Source organism: Brienomyrus brachyistius, unplaced genomic scaffold, assembly GCF_023856365.1.
Source record: "Brienomyrus brachyistius isolate T26 unplaced genomic scaffold, BBRACH_0.4 scaffold35, whole genome shotgun sequence".
Lineage (NCBI taxonomy): Eukaryota > Metazoa > Chordata > Actinopteri > Osteoglossiformes > Mormyridae > Brienomyrus > Brienomyrus brachyistius.
This window is the reverse complement of record NW_026042310.1, coordinates 2836915-2854272: the sequence shown is the minus strand read 5'-3', so window position 1 is coordinate 2854272 and position 17358 is coordinate 2836915. Positions and strand designations below refer to the sequence as shown.

The window sequence follows — 17358 nt, the reverse complement described above, 5'->3', positions numbered from 1 at the left end:
GGAGTTGGACTTCCACTGTCTTGGCAGGTATTTTTTCTTTTCGTACCTCTACTATTGAACCCAGACAGATTTCCACAGAGAAATTAAACTGAACCAACGAAAAAGAAGTGAACCATCTTACTTTCTCTAACATGCACGTTACCGGAACAAGTCACGACAGATAAATAACTCTGCTGCTGCTGTTTTTCACCCCTGTACATCACTCTGCCATAAACACCTAAAAATACTATACTATTCGGAGGGCGTACATATTTTTAAATAATTTCTTGAGCGGACCAATTCGTTAAAAAATATATGCCACGGAGCTGACTGCACACCGTTACCTGAGCTTAGATTTTTTCCAATTTTCCAAGCGGCTGGTTTGTGTGAAATTGTACACGGCACCAGTCCTGTATTCCCCATACCAGGTGGTGGGGGTGGGGGTCCGCTTATGGCCCGCTTAGTACACGTAGCTGAAGGCAGGTTTGGGGATCAGCGTGGCGTTGATGTCCAGGGTGGGGTCGAGGTAGGTCCATCCTAATGGAACTGGAAAGCCTTCTCCTGGGGGGGGGGGGTTGGGGCGTCACAAGTAGAGGACCATTGATGCCGTGCGAGAGGACAAGGTGGAGGGAGGCCTGGCGTTTTGGGTCATCGTGAGCCCGTTAAATGGAGGTCTTCTAGATTGTTTACGACTATTGCATGAAGAGCTGCAATACTATTCATAGTGGTTTTGTAGCGGGGGCAGTGTGTGCCTCAGCGGGTTAAGCTGCTGGGCCTGTGATCGGTGGGTCGCTGGTACAAATCCCAGGATCAGCAGAGCGATATTACCATCGGGCCCCTGAGCGAGGCCCATGACCCCTAGTTGCTCCAAGGTCTGTTTGACCCTGTTTTTTCAAAAAAAATAAAATAAAATAAAATGTTCATCCCTTTGGGGAAAAAAAAGTTAAATAAAATGTAAACGTTTTCCTCTGAACTCTGAGTTGGTAGCTTTTCTGTAGTTCTGTTTCTTTTTTGGGGAAAAAGGAAACATTTTAAATAATTATTTGTTAACTCCACATTCTTTATCAGAAGATTCGTGACTGCCCCGCCAGCCATTGGCCGATTTTATAGGCTATTTACATGAGGGCAGGACTCCGTTACTATGGAAATGCTATTTTTCGCCATTAAAATCCCCGTTCTAAATCAGCATTTTGACCTGCAGTATCAAAAACTCCTTGACAGCTTCTAATCAGGCGCCCGACGTTTTCAGTCAGGTTCTCAGGAGGAGAACAAGATCTAAAAAAAAAAAACTATAGCAGGCTGGAAAATAGGCATTTCGTGTTGTGTCATTTATAGTAGTCATTCATGTCTCGAAAGTAGGATACAGTCACAAAAACGCACACAAAATCACTAATAGAATCAAATCGTTTGTTAATGACAAGCTTATCCCCCTCCCTAAAGCGCACACACAAACATACATATAGGGGGCACTGTTTGGAATAGTTGGGCTCAGGCATAGAAGTATTAAATCCCCCCCCCCTCCCCCCCCCCCCGCAAAAAAATGTGTTGTATAATACCACTTGAATCCTGGCCCAGGATAAGTTGCCAGAATCCCTTCCCTCTCCCCCCCACCCCAAACCCCAAACAGTACCCCTACATACATACACCCACACTAAATGCTTTTATGTTTCCATACACAGTTTTGAGGAGACAGAATGGTTACTTAAGCTCTGAGAATTGCTTTTAAAAAATAGCACCCCTTATAAAAAAGTTACGCGCTTATTTCGCGAATATTCGGACACGCTTACACATGCGTGTACATCCGTGACCCATTTGAGGGTTGCGCCAATTTCTACAACCGGCCTGTCAGACTGTACAGGAAATCATCGTTAACAGCTAGGGGTTGATTCACGTCAAGGTAAATGTTAATTTGTCAAAGAAAGATCGTGGTTCTCCTACATCTTGGTGAAAACGCATCAAATGGTAGTTGTCCAGGAAAGAGCCGTTGCGTGCAAAACTGACTTTGGCAGATTATTCCCGTTTTTTTTTCTTCAAGAGGCACGAGAAGATGTGGTTTGTTGGGACAATCTTGCCAACATCTTTCACAAAGACCCACGGCCCATACAGAACGGCATGTTTGCCTTGTGGCTAAACCGCTGGAGAATGAAAGCCTTGTTGTATCTGTTCAACAGTTTCCCTCCAGGATAAATAAAGTTTTATCTCATCTTAAGGTTAACTTCTGAACACACATCCGGCTCACTCGGAATCACCCCCACATACCAAAGAGTCTGTCCACATTCCTTCTCCTGTTGCGACAGAGTAAAAGATGAATGCAAGCACCAAGTCACTCGTATTGCGATACCGGTGTGTGCATGCCAACACGTCCTGCAGGAATGCCGTGTGGCAGGTATGTGTAAATGCATAGCGTAGAAGCTCTGAGAGTGTACGTCGTTAGCATGCAACGCTTCCATATTTTTTCCTTTTAGTTATTATTATTTCTGTGTTGATTTCACATGCTGTCAAGGTCTGTGCGAATTACGATCTTTTGAATCTGCATATTCAAGTCCGGGTAAGGCGATGAGTAGGATAAGAGTTACAAAAAAATAAGCCCATAGCTGTAGGTTTGCGGTATGTTTCTTTTAGCGCCGACACCCAACGTTCACATGCATGGATGGCATAAATTCTTTTACAAAGAGTATGGAAAAAAATGTATCCAAGGTCTCTGCGTCTATGGCTACCATCACAGGAAATACGGGGAGGGGGGGGGTGCCGGAACGGACCATGTTCGGCCTACCATCCATATAGGATTAGCCTCCATGCAATAAGGTACCAGGGTGTCACCTCAAATTGTCTCTGTCCACACGGTCTGGACGGCTCTCTTCATAGCGAGGCTGGAATACGGGGGGATAAAGGACAGAACGACTCGCCGCGTTATCAGGCGAGACTCCGTCCGCAAGCTGCACCCTTACGCTAACTTCAAGACACCAACCCCACCATGTGTCACTTTGTAACCTCCTGTGAATCTTCCCCTCGGTGTTTATTGTGAACGTATATCAATCGCCAGTCAACCTTGGCGTCCTTCATCTGTACAGGGAGCTTATGATTTTGATTACATCAGCAGAGGAACCTAATTCCTATTTCTAAGAATTACTTGTTTGCTTTAGAGCCCATAGTTGGCCATTTCAAATTGCTATTAACTGTTTTCACAGTCCCCTTCAGGTTGATCCGAAACAAACAAGCGACACGTACGGAAATGCTTGATGATCCCAGATCAGTAATATCCTTCAATAACATAAAAATGAATGATTTCCCCAAACTTTTCCACAAAAGGTAAGCTATCTCTCATCCACATACGTTGGCACCCACTCACACACACTTCTTCACATTCAGACAGAAGGTACAGTATGGACCATGATCATGTAGCTCTGTTGGGGGCTCCGTAGTTCTAAGGTTGGTCTCTCGTGAGCAAAGACGTCCAATAGTCCATTTCGTTAGAAGGGTGATGGAGGAGACAAGAAAACTGTAGACTTTATCTAAACAAAAGGCTCTTCTGTACACCAAAGGTGTTTTAGAGTTTTGTTTTCTTCTTGAACCCTTCTCTGAATCCAGAGGACGAGCTGAAGGATTTTTCCCCCCCCGAATGCCACGCTCCCCCGCTGCACACGAACACGTCTGACAGATGCAAGAGTTCAAGGACTCAAATGAGTGTCATGAAGGCCTGAGCTCTTTTCGATTCCCCAAAGTGCAGAGGTCCGTTTTCCATTTGGGGGTATTTTGGTCCTTTTGCTGCCCTGTACGAGTTCCTCGATGGTCTTGCGTTGAAGGGGGGGAGGCATGGCTCAACGGCTGCCATTCTTAATGGCATCCTTTGCAGCTACGATCAGGGGCGTCAGGCTGGAAAGTGGTTTGGCCAGTTTCAGGAATGAGTGCTGCCAAGTAAATGAGAGGCAACGGGAAAATTAGTCTCGCATTCTGGACATTGAAACAATGCTCTTCCTAGCCACCCACAAAAAACGTGCAACGGGAAAGATGCCGGACTTGGCCGAACGGCAATTTGAAAGGAAACCCCGACAAACTTCTAGAGAGGAAAGAGACGGACCATACCTGCAAGAGGTCCTTAGCGGAGCCTCTCCGGTCTACGTCCATCTCCAGGCACCGGTTGAGGAAGTCGCGGAACACAGAGGACAGCCTCTCCGGGTTCTGGAGCTCAGGTGTCCCGTTGGTTGCGATTAGGTACAGGGCCTGTGTAGACGTGAGTCACTGTCAATGGAATTCAGCTGACCGGTTCACTACCCCCAGTGACGTTAATACTGTTTTGGCCACAGACCAACAAATCAAGGTATAGTGATTTTCTATGAATTTTTTTAAGTTTACTGCACCAGTGTGTAGCTACCGGATCCCCGGGGACTGCAAAAGCGATCAAGACATTGTGGTTTCACAACTCTGAAGATCTTCAGTTATTCCATTGGCAATGTGTGTAGACCGGATTAGTTAAAAGAGAAGTGAGGCTTTTGAAGATTAATGTGCGCTTTCAAATCCCAACTGGTACAATAAACTCCACGTTGGTGACTTCATTGGCTCCACTGGCAACGTTTGGTACATTGGCAGGACTGAAAGCCTCTAAGAGCTTTGAAAATGTTGACTTGTTTACTGGAGTCCTTCAAGGCACATTTGACTTGTCCCAGAAATGACTGATAGTCAAACTTCTCTGTGGCAAATTGATATTACGGCTGAATGGACGTTTTTGCCTGAGGAAAATCGGACTTGTTGAGTTTGCCGAGGTGCTGCTGAATGTCTTAATGTGATGCTTTTCTAGGGGAGCTTACCCTGAGCGGATTTTCATTCAGATACGGTGGTTCACCCTCCACCATCTCAATGGCCATGATGCCGAGAGACCAGATGTCCACCTTGGGGCCGTACGCCTTCCGGGTCACGACCTCGGGGGCCATCCAGTAGGGCGTGCCCACCATAGTGCTGCGCTTATTCTGTTCGGGGGTGATCTGGGCACAGAAGCCGAAGTCGGCTGCAAGCGGTAACAGAGAGAGGGAGTCGGGGATGAGAGGCAACGTTAAGTCTCACTTCGCCAGGGCATCAGGCTCGCAACAGGATTTGCAGGAGATTTCTGGAAGGGCACGAATGTCCGCCTGTGACAGCTACTCACTGAGTTTCACGGAGCCATCCATTCCCAGCAGGATGTTGTCGCTCTTGATGTCTCGGTGGATGACCTGGTTGGAGTGCAGGAAGTCCAGAGCCTGAAGGCACTGTGGAGACACACCGTCGTGAATTGTCGAAGTCCCAGTCGAGTGCGTCAAACTGACACGGAAGACGACAACCATGAAACCTTTCCTGCATGAGTTACGCCAGGTATGAGAGAGCAAGGGAAGTGACTTCCACTGAAAGTGCGCACACAGAAAATAAAGACACCCAGATGGCTTGATGGAAAATTGAAGGTAAAGCCCATGTGGTTCGTACACGATGAAAATTGACCTAGAAAGGTAATTAACATTTTTGTACATTTTATTTATTTTTCCAGATTAAGGACCTTGCTGAGGGGCCTCAAAGTCTATTTGAGCTTGGAGACCTTCTGAATACAGGAACAGCCTCCTAATCTGCAGAGCCACGCAACAAATAATGGGATCAATATATCCGGCTAACAAATGCCACTTATTGGGATATTCTTGCTAGTAGTTTAAGGCCGTCCTCAGAAAGGTTTCCCCAGCAGAATAAGAGAATTCTACAAACGTTTTCCTTGAAACGTTAGCTGTCATTTCCGTCTTTGGCCAAGGTGTAATGTTCCAGATTGATACCCCAGAGTGTTGGGAGTGTCTCTGTGAGCTGAGTATGACATCGGAATGAGGAAGAGGGAAAACATCACAGCCAGCAGAAAGCCACGTGCCGTACCTCTCGACAGACAGCGGCGATCTGGCCTTCGTCCATGCAGGTTTCAGTCACCACATCTGTGAGGGAACCTCCGGCAAGGTACTCCATCACCACCCATAGCTCATCCCCAACCAGGTAGCTGTGGAGAGCGAGAGGGTGACACCGTCACACCTACGGCTAGACTGATGATCACTGGCTCAAGTTTCACGAGTGACACACGCACAGACACCAGATGAGCAGCTATTAGTTATCACAAATCTGTGGATTGTAAGGTATTGATGCCTAGATACAACACAATGTGAAAGATCTCTGGGCAAGACTCCTTGAAGAATATTGCCAGTTCATCCGTTATCTAACCCTACCTCCAACATACCACATCTAGACTGACGTAAGACTCATTAGCTAACGGTTAGCAATTTGGGTTATAGAGCACGTTCAAGGGAATAACACCAAAGCCCCCCTCCCCCGTGACTTGCGAAACTCTGCTATCAAATGGTGATCTGTGCTCATGCTAGTATGCAGATTTCACCCCAACCCGTTGACATTCCAGGGCAGAGCTAGAAGCGCAGCAGGACGCACCTGTCCAGGTAGTTGACGATGTTGGCGTTCTTGTTTTCCCTCATCACCAGGATCTCGTTGATGATCAGCTCCTTCTTCGGCTGCTGCTGCAGGTTCATCTGCTTGATGGCCACCTGAGGGAGGATGGGCCATGGTGCTGAGCGAGGCAACATGCTGCCGGAGCTTCCTGGAGCAAGCAGCACTATGCTGGATGGAATCCTGCTTCGGCCGTCGCCCAGGGTGAGAGGAACAGGCAATAGCAGCCGGAAATCCTCTCACCTCATGACCTCAGAGTAAATTCCAGGTCTAATCTAATAGCATCTTCAGCTATTTCCGTGGGCCTAGATGTCGCCACTGCCTTCCTATTACAATTACCGTGCCCATGGAATGACTTGGAAATGCTTGTTTAATTCGGTAAAAGTATTGCACATTTATGGGTGTCATAACAGAAATCATTACTTGATTTTTTTACACACACACACACACACACACACACACACACACACACACACACACACACACACACACACACACACACACACAGAGCTCTTGAAAAAAATTGAGACCACAGCATAATTTTCAGTTTCACTCATTTCTCAATGTATGGCTGTGTGTCTGTGTAAAATCTACATTTTTTTTGCAAACTGCAGCCTGGCTCTTCCCTGCTGCTCATTAATGAAGGGCTTCTTCCTTGAAGGGCTTCTTCCTTGCTTTATGGGACCTCAGTCCTGCTTCTAGGAGCCTGAAACAAACTGTCCTAGCAGTGCACCTCACACCTGCACTTAACATCTTCCATTCCTTTCGAAGGTCACTTGAGGTCATCCTCCGATTTACGCAGCATTGTTGGATAAGTTGACGATCATCACTGGCATTAGAAAGTTGCTTCTGCCCTCTACCTGACTGGGTTCTGCTTATTCCCAGTGTCTCCTGCTTCACCTTGTTCTTCTGTACTGCTGTCTTAGGCACTTTGGGCCTGGAAGCAGGCTGCCACGCAGCGTGACCTTCTGCCAGTCGGACCAGGATTAAACCACAATGCAGATTAAATGCAGATTTTGAAAAAAATTTAGAGTGGTCTTTTGTCTTTTGAGTTGTATGTCTCACATTAGAAACAACCAACAGTGTTAGTAAAACATTCATTTCAAGCAGTAAGAAACTGAAACCCAAATAAAATTTCTAAGCTGTCCTAAGTTTAAAAAGTTCATCGACAAGCAGTCTCATTGGCTGCTTTTTAATTAGTAACACCTTTGCAATAAGGTAAAACACCAAATGTTTGTATTAAGTATCCCTTTGGGAGCCAGTGACTACAATAGCAATTAATAGCAAAATGGGAAGAAAAGAACTCAATGCCAAGGTCAACAAAATTATGACACTTAATAAAAAGAAAATGCCTGTGTGGATGATATGTGCAGGTGTTAAACATTGCTTGCTGACGGACTTTTGTTATTGAACTGATAAATTTGCAACATTTTTACAGAATTAAGCTCACGTCACCAGACTTTCTGCGAGCGCTTCATACAGTCTTAGCTTGTTGATCGTTCGCTACTATTGTGGAGCGCAATCATCTCTTGCTATGTTTTGCCCAGTGATTTACACAGGGAAACAGACTTACCTCCTGACCCGTGGCAATATCGATGGCTGTATACACAGTCCCAGACGCCCTGCAAGACATAAGCAACAGTCAGGATTATAAGACGTCCCCCAACTTGTAATAACGGCATTTATTTCTTAAATAACGGCAGCCATAACGGTTAAAGTGATCATGATATTGTCCATTGTTTTACATACCAATCTGCAGGGAAGACCAGGATTGTTTGTTTAATTGACAATGTGATCTTCACAAATGGAAGTTGTTTCTCAATTGGTTATATTTCAGAAGAATCGACGTATGCGATTTGTTTCCTGTATATCAAGACCAGCAATGATCGATTACATGAGCATGTATCTGAATAGTCCACCGAGTTTAAAGTAGAAACATATTTTATCTTTCCTTCGGAAACAATCAGAAGCGATTGGCCACTTCTGGAGCTTAGCCTCTGGCCTATCACACACTCCTTATAAATAACTTTTATATAACACGCACTGACTATTAACCAATGCTGTCACTAGGTGGCAGTGTTGTCCGACTCGGTGCTCTGCTGTGCCGCCTGGTGGGGGAATTCATGGTACTTTTCTGAGAAACCGGCCAGCATTAACTGACACAAAACATGCATCTCCGAGATGCCCGACAGCTCCCTGGCTCCCTAACTGGGCCGCAGAAAGACCCGCTGAAGTCCGATCCCTCGGTCACCTGAATGCGCGCTCACGTCGACCTGAAGATGGCCAGAAGCCGGGCCAAGGCAATCTGCTAAAAGCCTCCCTTCGCTCCGCCTTGGCTGCTTCTCCGCGCAGATTCTTTTTCACCGCTATTGTAAACCTCTGAGTCATGCCGAGCCGCTGACTCTCTCCCGCCGCCCTCGGCCGCCCCGCTCCGCTGTTTGATGTTGCTACGTGAACTCTGGCCCAGTTTCCCGCGGCAGCAGCCGTATAAAGTTTCTCCTCTTGGCCGGTTACTATGCCGGCGCTGAGTTTCCACAGCGACAGATAAAGTCACCAGAGAAGCAGGTTCTATTACTTCTCGGCCGTGGAGCTCAGAGGTGCAAGCGCTCGCTGCTCAAAACCTACTTAGCCCACCATGTAGAACTTCACCCATCCCATAATGACAACCTTCCACGTCCAGCCCTAAAACCCAACTTCATTATGTTCTTAAAATTTATTCACTTCTCTGTAAGTTATTATGGGTCCATGATCCATGAAGAATAATTAAAATATTCTTAAATTCAAAATTTATATTCTGTGCTCTTTGAATGAAATGATCCTTTGCCATTGGCACAAGTACACTGGAATTCTTCTTTTCACACATCCCATCTCCTCCTTTCGCACACTCACACACACACACACACACACACACACACACAAGGGTGTAACTTTGGCTGGAACATTGGGGGGGTCGAGGTGAAACATGATTATTGGGGGAGTTGTATTAGCTAGTTTTGATTTATTGGGGGGGGCAACAACCTCCCCATCCCCCCCTGTAATTTACGCCCATGCACACACTCACACACACACAGGTTTGCAATTATATCTTTGTGGGGACTCTCCATTCATTTCTATGGAAAAAACCCTAATCCCAACATGAGGACCTTAACCCCCACCCAGCCCTTTGTAGCTAAACAAAGACTTTTGACGTTTTTGCTTTTTGCACTGCATTCACAGACCTTTGTAGGGACCTGAAAAATGGAGGACATTTGGTCACACACACACACACACACACCAGTGTCTCCTTCTTCTGTACTACTGCCTTAGAAATTTTGAACCTGGAGGCATCCTGCTGCTCAGTGTAGCCTCCTGCCAGCAGAACCAGGATTAAACCAGGACTTAAAAACGCAGATTTGTTTAAAAATATAAAGTGGTCCGCGGCTGTATGTACAGCTGAGAGTGAGGCTTGGGGTCTGAGCACCAGGGTCAGCCCACTTATCCGGTGCCACTGACGCATTTTGAATGGTTGAGGGTCTCGCTCGGGGGCCCAAGAGAGATTCCACTACTCAGGTGAAACTCAAACTGGCGACCTTCCCATCCAAAGGCTTAAGACAATGAGCCGCACATCACATCTTCATGTATGCACCAATACCGGCTAGAGAAAATCCTATTGCAGAGGTATCTGGCCAATAGAACGATTCCAATCTACAAATGAACAAGTGTCCCCTAATCCGGTGTTTCTCAACGTGGCCCTCGGGGACCCCAGACAGTTTACGTTTTTGGGAGGGAAAATGTTGGCCGTGTTTGGGTCCAAGGAAAACCGGGTTGAGAAACACCGGCCCAATCCATTGCTCTAATTCACCAGCTAAGAAGACACCATTGCGTAGTATGCATGAATTCTTGGGGTCAGCACGACAATCTTAGCCAACGGGCTGGCACTGTTGTAGACCTATAGCACAGATCTCAGAGTGTTTGATGCGTTTATTGGATTTCTCTGAGAATACAGTAGCTGACAGAACACTTACAGCGTGATTTGCAGTTTAAAAGCATCTCACAGTCTGCTGAATCCTCTTTTGCTCGTGAAACACTTGGTGGTTGATTCAAAAACCAAGGGAACTGAGCTTCAGAAATCACCTGGACGAAATATACTCCACTGATCTGGAATGCAATTTTATTTTATTAACAACCACTATTCCTCATCTAGCTGATACAACCTATATCCGTCTGACAAAATAACGCTACATTTGTGCACAGCATGAAGGTAGAGTTCAACAGGCTTCTAGAAGTAGGACTGAAGACTCATCAAGCAAGGAAGAAGCCCTTCATCGAGAAGCAGGGAAGAGCCAGGCAGCAGCTTGCAAAACAATGTATATTTTACACAGACGCACACCCATAAAATGAGAAATGAGTGAAGCATCATGGGAGTCGGATATTTTAGTCAGATTTCACGCCACACAGTTAGATGCCTGGTACCATAACAAGGGTCATCTGGAGTGTTTTGTACTGTAGATTCTTCCCTTAAGAACCTTAGAGTTCCGGAATAATTCCCAATACAGGGAATACAGATTTCAACATCTGCTACAGTGGCTCAGTATCATCCCAAATAATCCGCCATCTTGGATGGAATTGTGACCACCTTGCTATCCTATTATCATTCTAAACCCATCCGCTGCTAGGTGAGTTAGGGTTAGGGTTAGGGTTAGGAGACATGCGTATAAAATATGCCGGCATCCCTCCTTTGGATGCATAGAATCCAATTAATCAGATTTCCAATCAAAGAACCCCTAGCAGAATTAACCCCAGTCCAGTATAACGCAGATCTAGCTATTGAAAAAGCACACTGCCATATTGTTATCCTGGCAGTAAAATGGCATAGCCTAGTTTGGTCATAAAGTTATTAAAGTGCAATCGACTCCCTTTCCCCACTTCTGGAACTCAGTCACCAGTACACTGCTGATAAGAACGATAATTTTCAATGTACGCCGCTATCTCACTCCATTAAGTCTTTCTTTGTTATCAGGCAGGATCTTCCATGTTCCTCAGACACGTAGCGAGAAATCTAATTTCCTAGCTCTGCTGAACTGCACCAAAAGCAGATACTACAATCTGCGACCGCAAGATAAAAGAAGATCTTGGGACGTTTCGATCATAGACTCCCCCCAAGCTCGAGACTGAAATTTAATTGCTCTGCAAACATTGCACTCGGTTGAAAATTGGGGAAAATCATCAACCCTTAAGTTTTCTAAGTCAAATTTCTTATTCAAATTTCCTGTATTTGCAGCTAATCTTTCCAAAAAGATTACTCCGATGAATTGGATGCATAAAAACAAAATATCCCTGGCTGCCAAGGAGCCCAATTTTACCCAAAAATCCTATAATTAAATATCAGCAGATTTGGTAGGTCTTCAGTATCAGTCCTAAAAATCTTCCCCACCATTTCAGATCCCATCTTCAGGATCCTTAACACAGCAGGCATGGACGGATTACGGACCGGGCCAGCGGGGCCGCTGCCCAGGGGCCCTTGGGGTGCAGGGGGCCCGTGGGGCCCCTAGCCCAAAACAATTTGCAACGCTTATCAACAATGTATTTTTGCTTGTCTATTTTAGAGGGCCTACATTCTTTGATCCTCTGCCTACAAGGGCCCCTGACCCTATAGGGAGGGCGTTTGGCCAAGGGCCCTTGAATTGTGGTGGTTGTGGTGGGGGGGGGGGGGGGCCTCGCGAACGTTTTGCCCAGGGGCCCACACAACCCATAATCCGTCCCTGACAGCAGGAGGTAACAGCGTCGTCCTTTGAGAAAGATCTGGCTGTTTACACAGATGTCTATCGTACGCACTGAACATATCTATGAAATTAAAAAGGTTTTGCAATCCACTGGCACCTAGGATACTGCGGTCGACTGATATTGCTGCTTCGGAGCAGGTCAAGGGAAAGCCTGAGAAATGGATAATTCGAAATTGCTAATTCTTTATTCGTCTTGAAGCAACCGAGGATGGACATGATCCAAGCATAGAAATTTCTGAGGGTAATAGATAGGGTCAGCCACAAGGATTCCTTTAATGTTAATACTGATTCATGAACGCGGGACCACAGATGGAAAATTGCTGTTGGAAAGAATTTCTTCACACGAAGCACTGGCCAGATGTTTCCTTCTACTTCACCGGAGGTGTACTTTGTGCATTCCTAAAAATCAGCATTAGACCATATTCATGTTTAGCTACAGAACTTCCAAAACAGCAAGCTTAGTATCTTGGAGTGGTTTTAACCCTATTGTAACTCTAGTTGGTGATGACCGCAAATTACGACCAGAGCCTGTACTTTAAATTTGACTTATAGTACTCAGGAAGAAAAGGGAATTGTCTAAATTGGGGTATTTTTCAAGACTAAAACTGGTGTGAGAATCATATTTTTGTTATGTAAGAATTCTATATTGATTTAATCTAACGTAATCGGCTTGGGTGTCCCCTGTAACTAGGTAACTGCAAGGTGAAACACTCCGATGGGTCTACAGGTATCACAGTACAACCCCCCCCCAACCAACCGTCACCGTCTCTATCAGGTCGGAATTAGCTGATAACCGGCTAGTCTACACCCCCAGTGTTGTGTCCTTCATAAATAATGGAACCACCTTGGCAGATATGGCTAGATCCTCTAACCAATAACCAAAAAAAAAAAAACTCTTGGACTATTATGAACTCCTGGAATGATCAGTGCAAGGGGGTCCTGATCGTGTTTTCAGGCACCTGCTGGGACGCCCCATCGCTTCTAGAACAATGCGAGGCCACTGTCCAACTTCCAGGACAATCCGGAAAACCTGCTTCCGTTCCCGAGCCACCCGCCTAAATTTAACCTCGTTATCTATTTATTCTTCGCTTTAAATGAAACAGCGATATATTATAATCGGGTGATGGTGCTAATTTCGCGCAAGGAGGAATTATTTACGTGGAGGAGAACGTGAGACAGTTAGACGAAGAACGGAGAACCAGGGCCGGTTCTGGGGGGGGGGGGGGGTATTGGCAGTGCCCCCCCTTATGCCCCCCCAAAATACATATGATACTTGGGTCTGATAGAAATGCCTTATTATTATTATTCATATTTATATATGTGGGCTAAAATGTTGTGCGCTGGAAGCAGGCGAAACACGAACATAAGCACATTTTCTTGACAGACTGTTAACGTGGGGGAGTCACTTTGGTCGGTGAAAAGCAAAGTTAACGAGAGAAAGAAATAATGCAGCTGGTGGAAGTAAGACGGTCTAAACCAGAACTCAGTGTGAGTTCGGTATTTGTAAAAACTGTAAAAGGTGACTGCAAAGTGCTGCATAAATATCTTAGTGGTTTTCAAAATTTTGCTTCTTAATTCTGGCAATCTAGTGTAAGTAATACTTGGTGGCAGAGATGGAAATGTCAGGTCCAGAGAGTACAAATCCAGACCGTGATTTACTTTCACCCAACCAGTTGAGTATAAAGAGTCACAGTCACGGAGTACTCCACTGGTTGGTTGAAACTAAATCCTGGTCTGGATTTGTACTTTCTGGACCTGAAACTTCCACCTCTGCTTGGAGGACATTAAGGTCAAATGCATCTGCCCCCCTTAACAGAACAAATGGCCCTAGTTGAAATGGTCTAGAACCTCCACTGTGGAGAATGATGGGCCAGTTTTAAAGGAATTAACACTGTTTATGTTAGTCTCCCTTAGCAAACAAGGAGGATTCTGGGACTGAGAGCTGAAAAGCACACCACGACAGGTTCCGTGAAGGCCCAATACATCAGAGCTGAAGGGCATTATTGCTGCGAGAGCAGCATGCAAACCAGCTTTGGCTGATTTATTCCATGGGTAAGTTTTGTCGTATCCTTATCTTCCCTGTTCCTTCTCGTTCTCTTGCTCTCTTTGTGGTCCCATTTTTTGCTCCCTTACGCTGGCCCTGTCCCGACAAGAGGCACCCGCTGGATGTTCGGAGGGGACGGCGACTTACCCTTGTCCTATTTTCTCGAAACGCGTGTACTTCTTTTTTGGGTCGCCCACGCTGACGATGCTTCCTGGAAGAGAAGCGGGGAGACAGTTTGTCGGGATCGGGGGGAGGCCGGCGCATGCCAATGAGGAGGGGGAAGAGCTGGTGCCCTCCCCCCGCGGCAAGCCCCCCCTCTGTGCGCGAGTCCACTGATCATGGCTCATGCCAACCAGCAGCCGGGGGCCCTCTATAGCCCGCGGCATTCTGGGAGCAAGTGCTTTATATTTCTGCTGCAGAATCCCGCCAAGGTGAAGCCAATCATTGCCAGCGGAGAATGTTCAGCGATGCCAAGCGGCGGCGAAACACCAGCCGAGCGTTAGAACAAGTGCAAGTGAATCAAAAACCCACCCAAATTCACTATGTAGGATAGGGTGCAGGGCGTTGGGTCGGGCGGAATCACGCAATCTGCCATGATGTCACCGCTACAGATTCATTATAAAGTCCTGCTTCTGCCACCTAATTAGTTTGGCTAGTCACTTATCTTATTGACCCCAAGATGTCCCCGTGAGCAGTGCGCTGAAAGTTTGGCTCAGGACCCAGACCCAGTTAATAAATCCCAGGCAGCGGGTCTCGAATCGCCAAGGTGTGAATTCTACTGCAAAATGGTCAACCGAGCCGATTGCATTAATAGTAAATCATTACAGGATGAGCAGCCAGCCTGCGTGTCTCAGCGATTCTAATTTAACGTGTGTGGCTCCTGAAGGACAAAGTCAAAGTGAGGTAAGTCTGTAGCTTTCATGCAGGAATGTACGTTGTGACGTCCACTTTAAATATGGACAGGACCTCAGAACATCATGGGATGCGGGGGACATACTCAGCCGCTCCAGAATCTCCTCGTCTGTCATCTTGGACTTCTTCCTCTGCCGGTCGGTATGCCGGTACAGGCTGGTGGAGGTGTTCTCGGGACCCTGTGTCTCCGGGGGGGTGGTGACCTCCTTCACGGGGGCCGCGGGCGCCGCCGGCTCTATGACGGATCGCGTGTAGATCTGGGACAGGGGAAACGGCCGTTCGTAGGGTCAAACCCAAGTGATCTAGACAGTTAGGGGCTAGATAATCCAAAGACTGCAGGTATGAATGAAAGAAGATCCTGCTGTGCTACCCTTCATAAAGATGTGAAACCTTAGCTGAGAGCCGCACAAGCCCATTCGGACACGCGACGTACTGAAAAGCCCACTTCCTGAGGCAGAAGTCAGAAAGAAGATAAGGGTCATTTCCTGGAACATTCCTCCTCAAGTTCTTCACGTGCCTCGTGTGAATTCCGGGGGATCTTTCCAACCACGTAATTGGCCTTGTTACTGGTGCCGACCGATAAAAATTGAATGCAGAGGAGACCCTCTTAAATCACTGCCTTTCGACCTCTTTTTAACAGCTCTTAATGTTTTAAGCTAGGCATTTCCTGCACAAATGTGATGGGTACTGGGGTGAGTGTGGATCTGCTAGCTGAAAGCGAGAGTGGCCCGGCTTACCGATTTGGTGTGCTCCGGCCGAGGAGCAATGACCGGCGGAAGTTCATTGTCGTCCTCTTCCTCATCCTCCTCTTCCTCTTCGTCCTCCTCCTCCGACACAGGTGGTGCTAATGGGGGCTCTGATGCTGTCTTGGTACCCTGCGGGTCACAAAATGGTCGCCTGTAATCCCGACCTCGCAAAGCCAAATCAATCGCAGATTCATCGGCCATTTTCATCCCGTGTGACAGGGCTCCACCAATCAAATATAGATTTGTGACGTGACATGAGAGACAGGACCCTGCTTATGCCCAGAAACAGAACGACATCACAACAATTGGGGAGAATTATGTACCTGATCCGTAAACTGCTTCAAGCAAAGCCTATGGTTCCTGTAACATACCGATGTTTCCTTCATTGTAGCTAAACAATAACCATCACAATGCTGGAGTCACCGATGCCTAGTTTCCCTGTCAAAACATGTTTACCCAATACATCCCAGCCAGCAGCGTAGTGGGAAACCACGGGAGGACCACGATCCTTTCCAAACACAACCCTGCCGGCATTCAACATCACATTTGCCAACAGGACCCCCGTTCGAGGGACAATTGACGTCAACCGGGACACAATTTCCAGAGCACGAAAGAAAAAAAAAACCACGATTGCAGCCAGGGGATAATGGCGAAGACCAACCCAGCACAGAAGCTTGAATCAGCATCACTCACATAATACCACGGAAGCTGTCCAGTTGACCTCTGGATAAAGGTAAAGCAGAGGAGTGTCTAACATTTCTAAGCATATTCCGTGACATCCCTGGCAGTATATATGATCCAGTGGGCGAACCCAGGCAACAGAAACTCAAGCCTTTTCTTCTAGTTGTTCCTCTATATATAATTCAGGCTTTAAGCAGGGCCTGCTGGGATTCCCAATCAATAGACTCAAGGTGAAAAATAGTGTCACTTAGACTCTCTGACTCTCGCCCGACTCTCCTCTTCCTCACCATCATTAGCTTAAGTCTGACACGTCAGTCACTCTAGGTCTGTGTTCGAGCTCAACAGGGCTCGGGCTGTGAGAGCATTTAAACGGAAAAGCTAATGTAACCCTAATCAAATCTGTAATCGAATTGGATTACAAGTAGGTTACTGTGCAGAAACACCTGAGATGCTCCTGTTGTGATTATGTTATTGTCAAGGGTGTAGGAGGGGCAAGGAGACCCTGGCAGATTTACTTGAATACATAATGGAATAGGTAAAATTGGATGGGGGTGCTCAAGGTAGCATGTTGTGATTTTTGATTTTTAATCAAAATCATTCAACTTTCAACCGAGATCCTGCTTGTAGGAAAAAATATTGCACGTTATTTTCCAATCTTTCACAAGATCATTTAATTGGTGAAGGTGCTATGGGAGCGATGGATGATTCACGGGGAATTATCCGTCATTTAGCTACTTTGTGAATGAGAATTTCACTCCACTTATCAGAAGATTATCTTTTG

At 46.4% G+C, this 17358-nt stretch overlaps 1 protein-coding gene across 4 annotated transcripts in view; it reads right to left on the bottom strand.

Moving 5' to 3' along the window:
* Window positions 1–3215: 3215 nt before the first annotated feature.
* Window positions 3216–17358, bottom strand: part of LOC125721779 (serine/threonine-protein kinase PAK 3) — a 37313-nt gene continuing 23170 nt past the window's right edge. For all 4 annotated transcript variants that reach the window (XM_048997839.1, XM_048997840.1, XM_048997841.1 and 1 more), the window contains 10 exons: window positions 15888–16025; window positions 15236–15407; window positions 14386–14449; window positions 8006–8054; window positions 6418–6530; window positions 5860–5977; window positions 5120–5219; window positions 4785–4981; window positions 4063–4200; window positions 3216–3887 (listed from right to left, as the gene is read on the bottom strand). In XM_048997839.1, the coding sequence (XP_048853796.1) occupies window positions 3798–3887; window positions 4063–4200; window positions 4785–4981; window positions 5120–5219; window positions 5860–5977; window positions 6418–6530; window positions 8006–8054; window positions 14386–14449; window positions 15236–15407; window positions 15888–16025 (1179 nt within the window). In that variant the 3' untranslated portion in view covers window positions 3216–3797. The remainder of the gene's footprint in view (window positions 3888–4062; window positions 4201–4784; window positions 4982–5119; window positions 5220–5859; window positions 5978–6417; window positions 6531–8005; window positions 8055–14385; window positions 14450–15235; window positions 15408–15887; window positions 16026–17358) is intronic.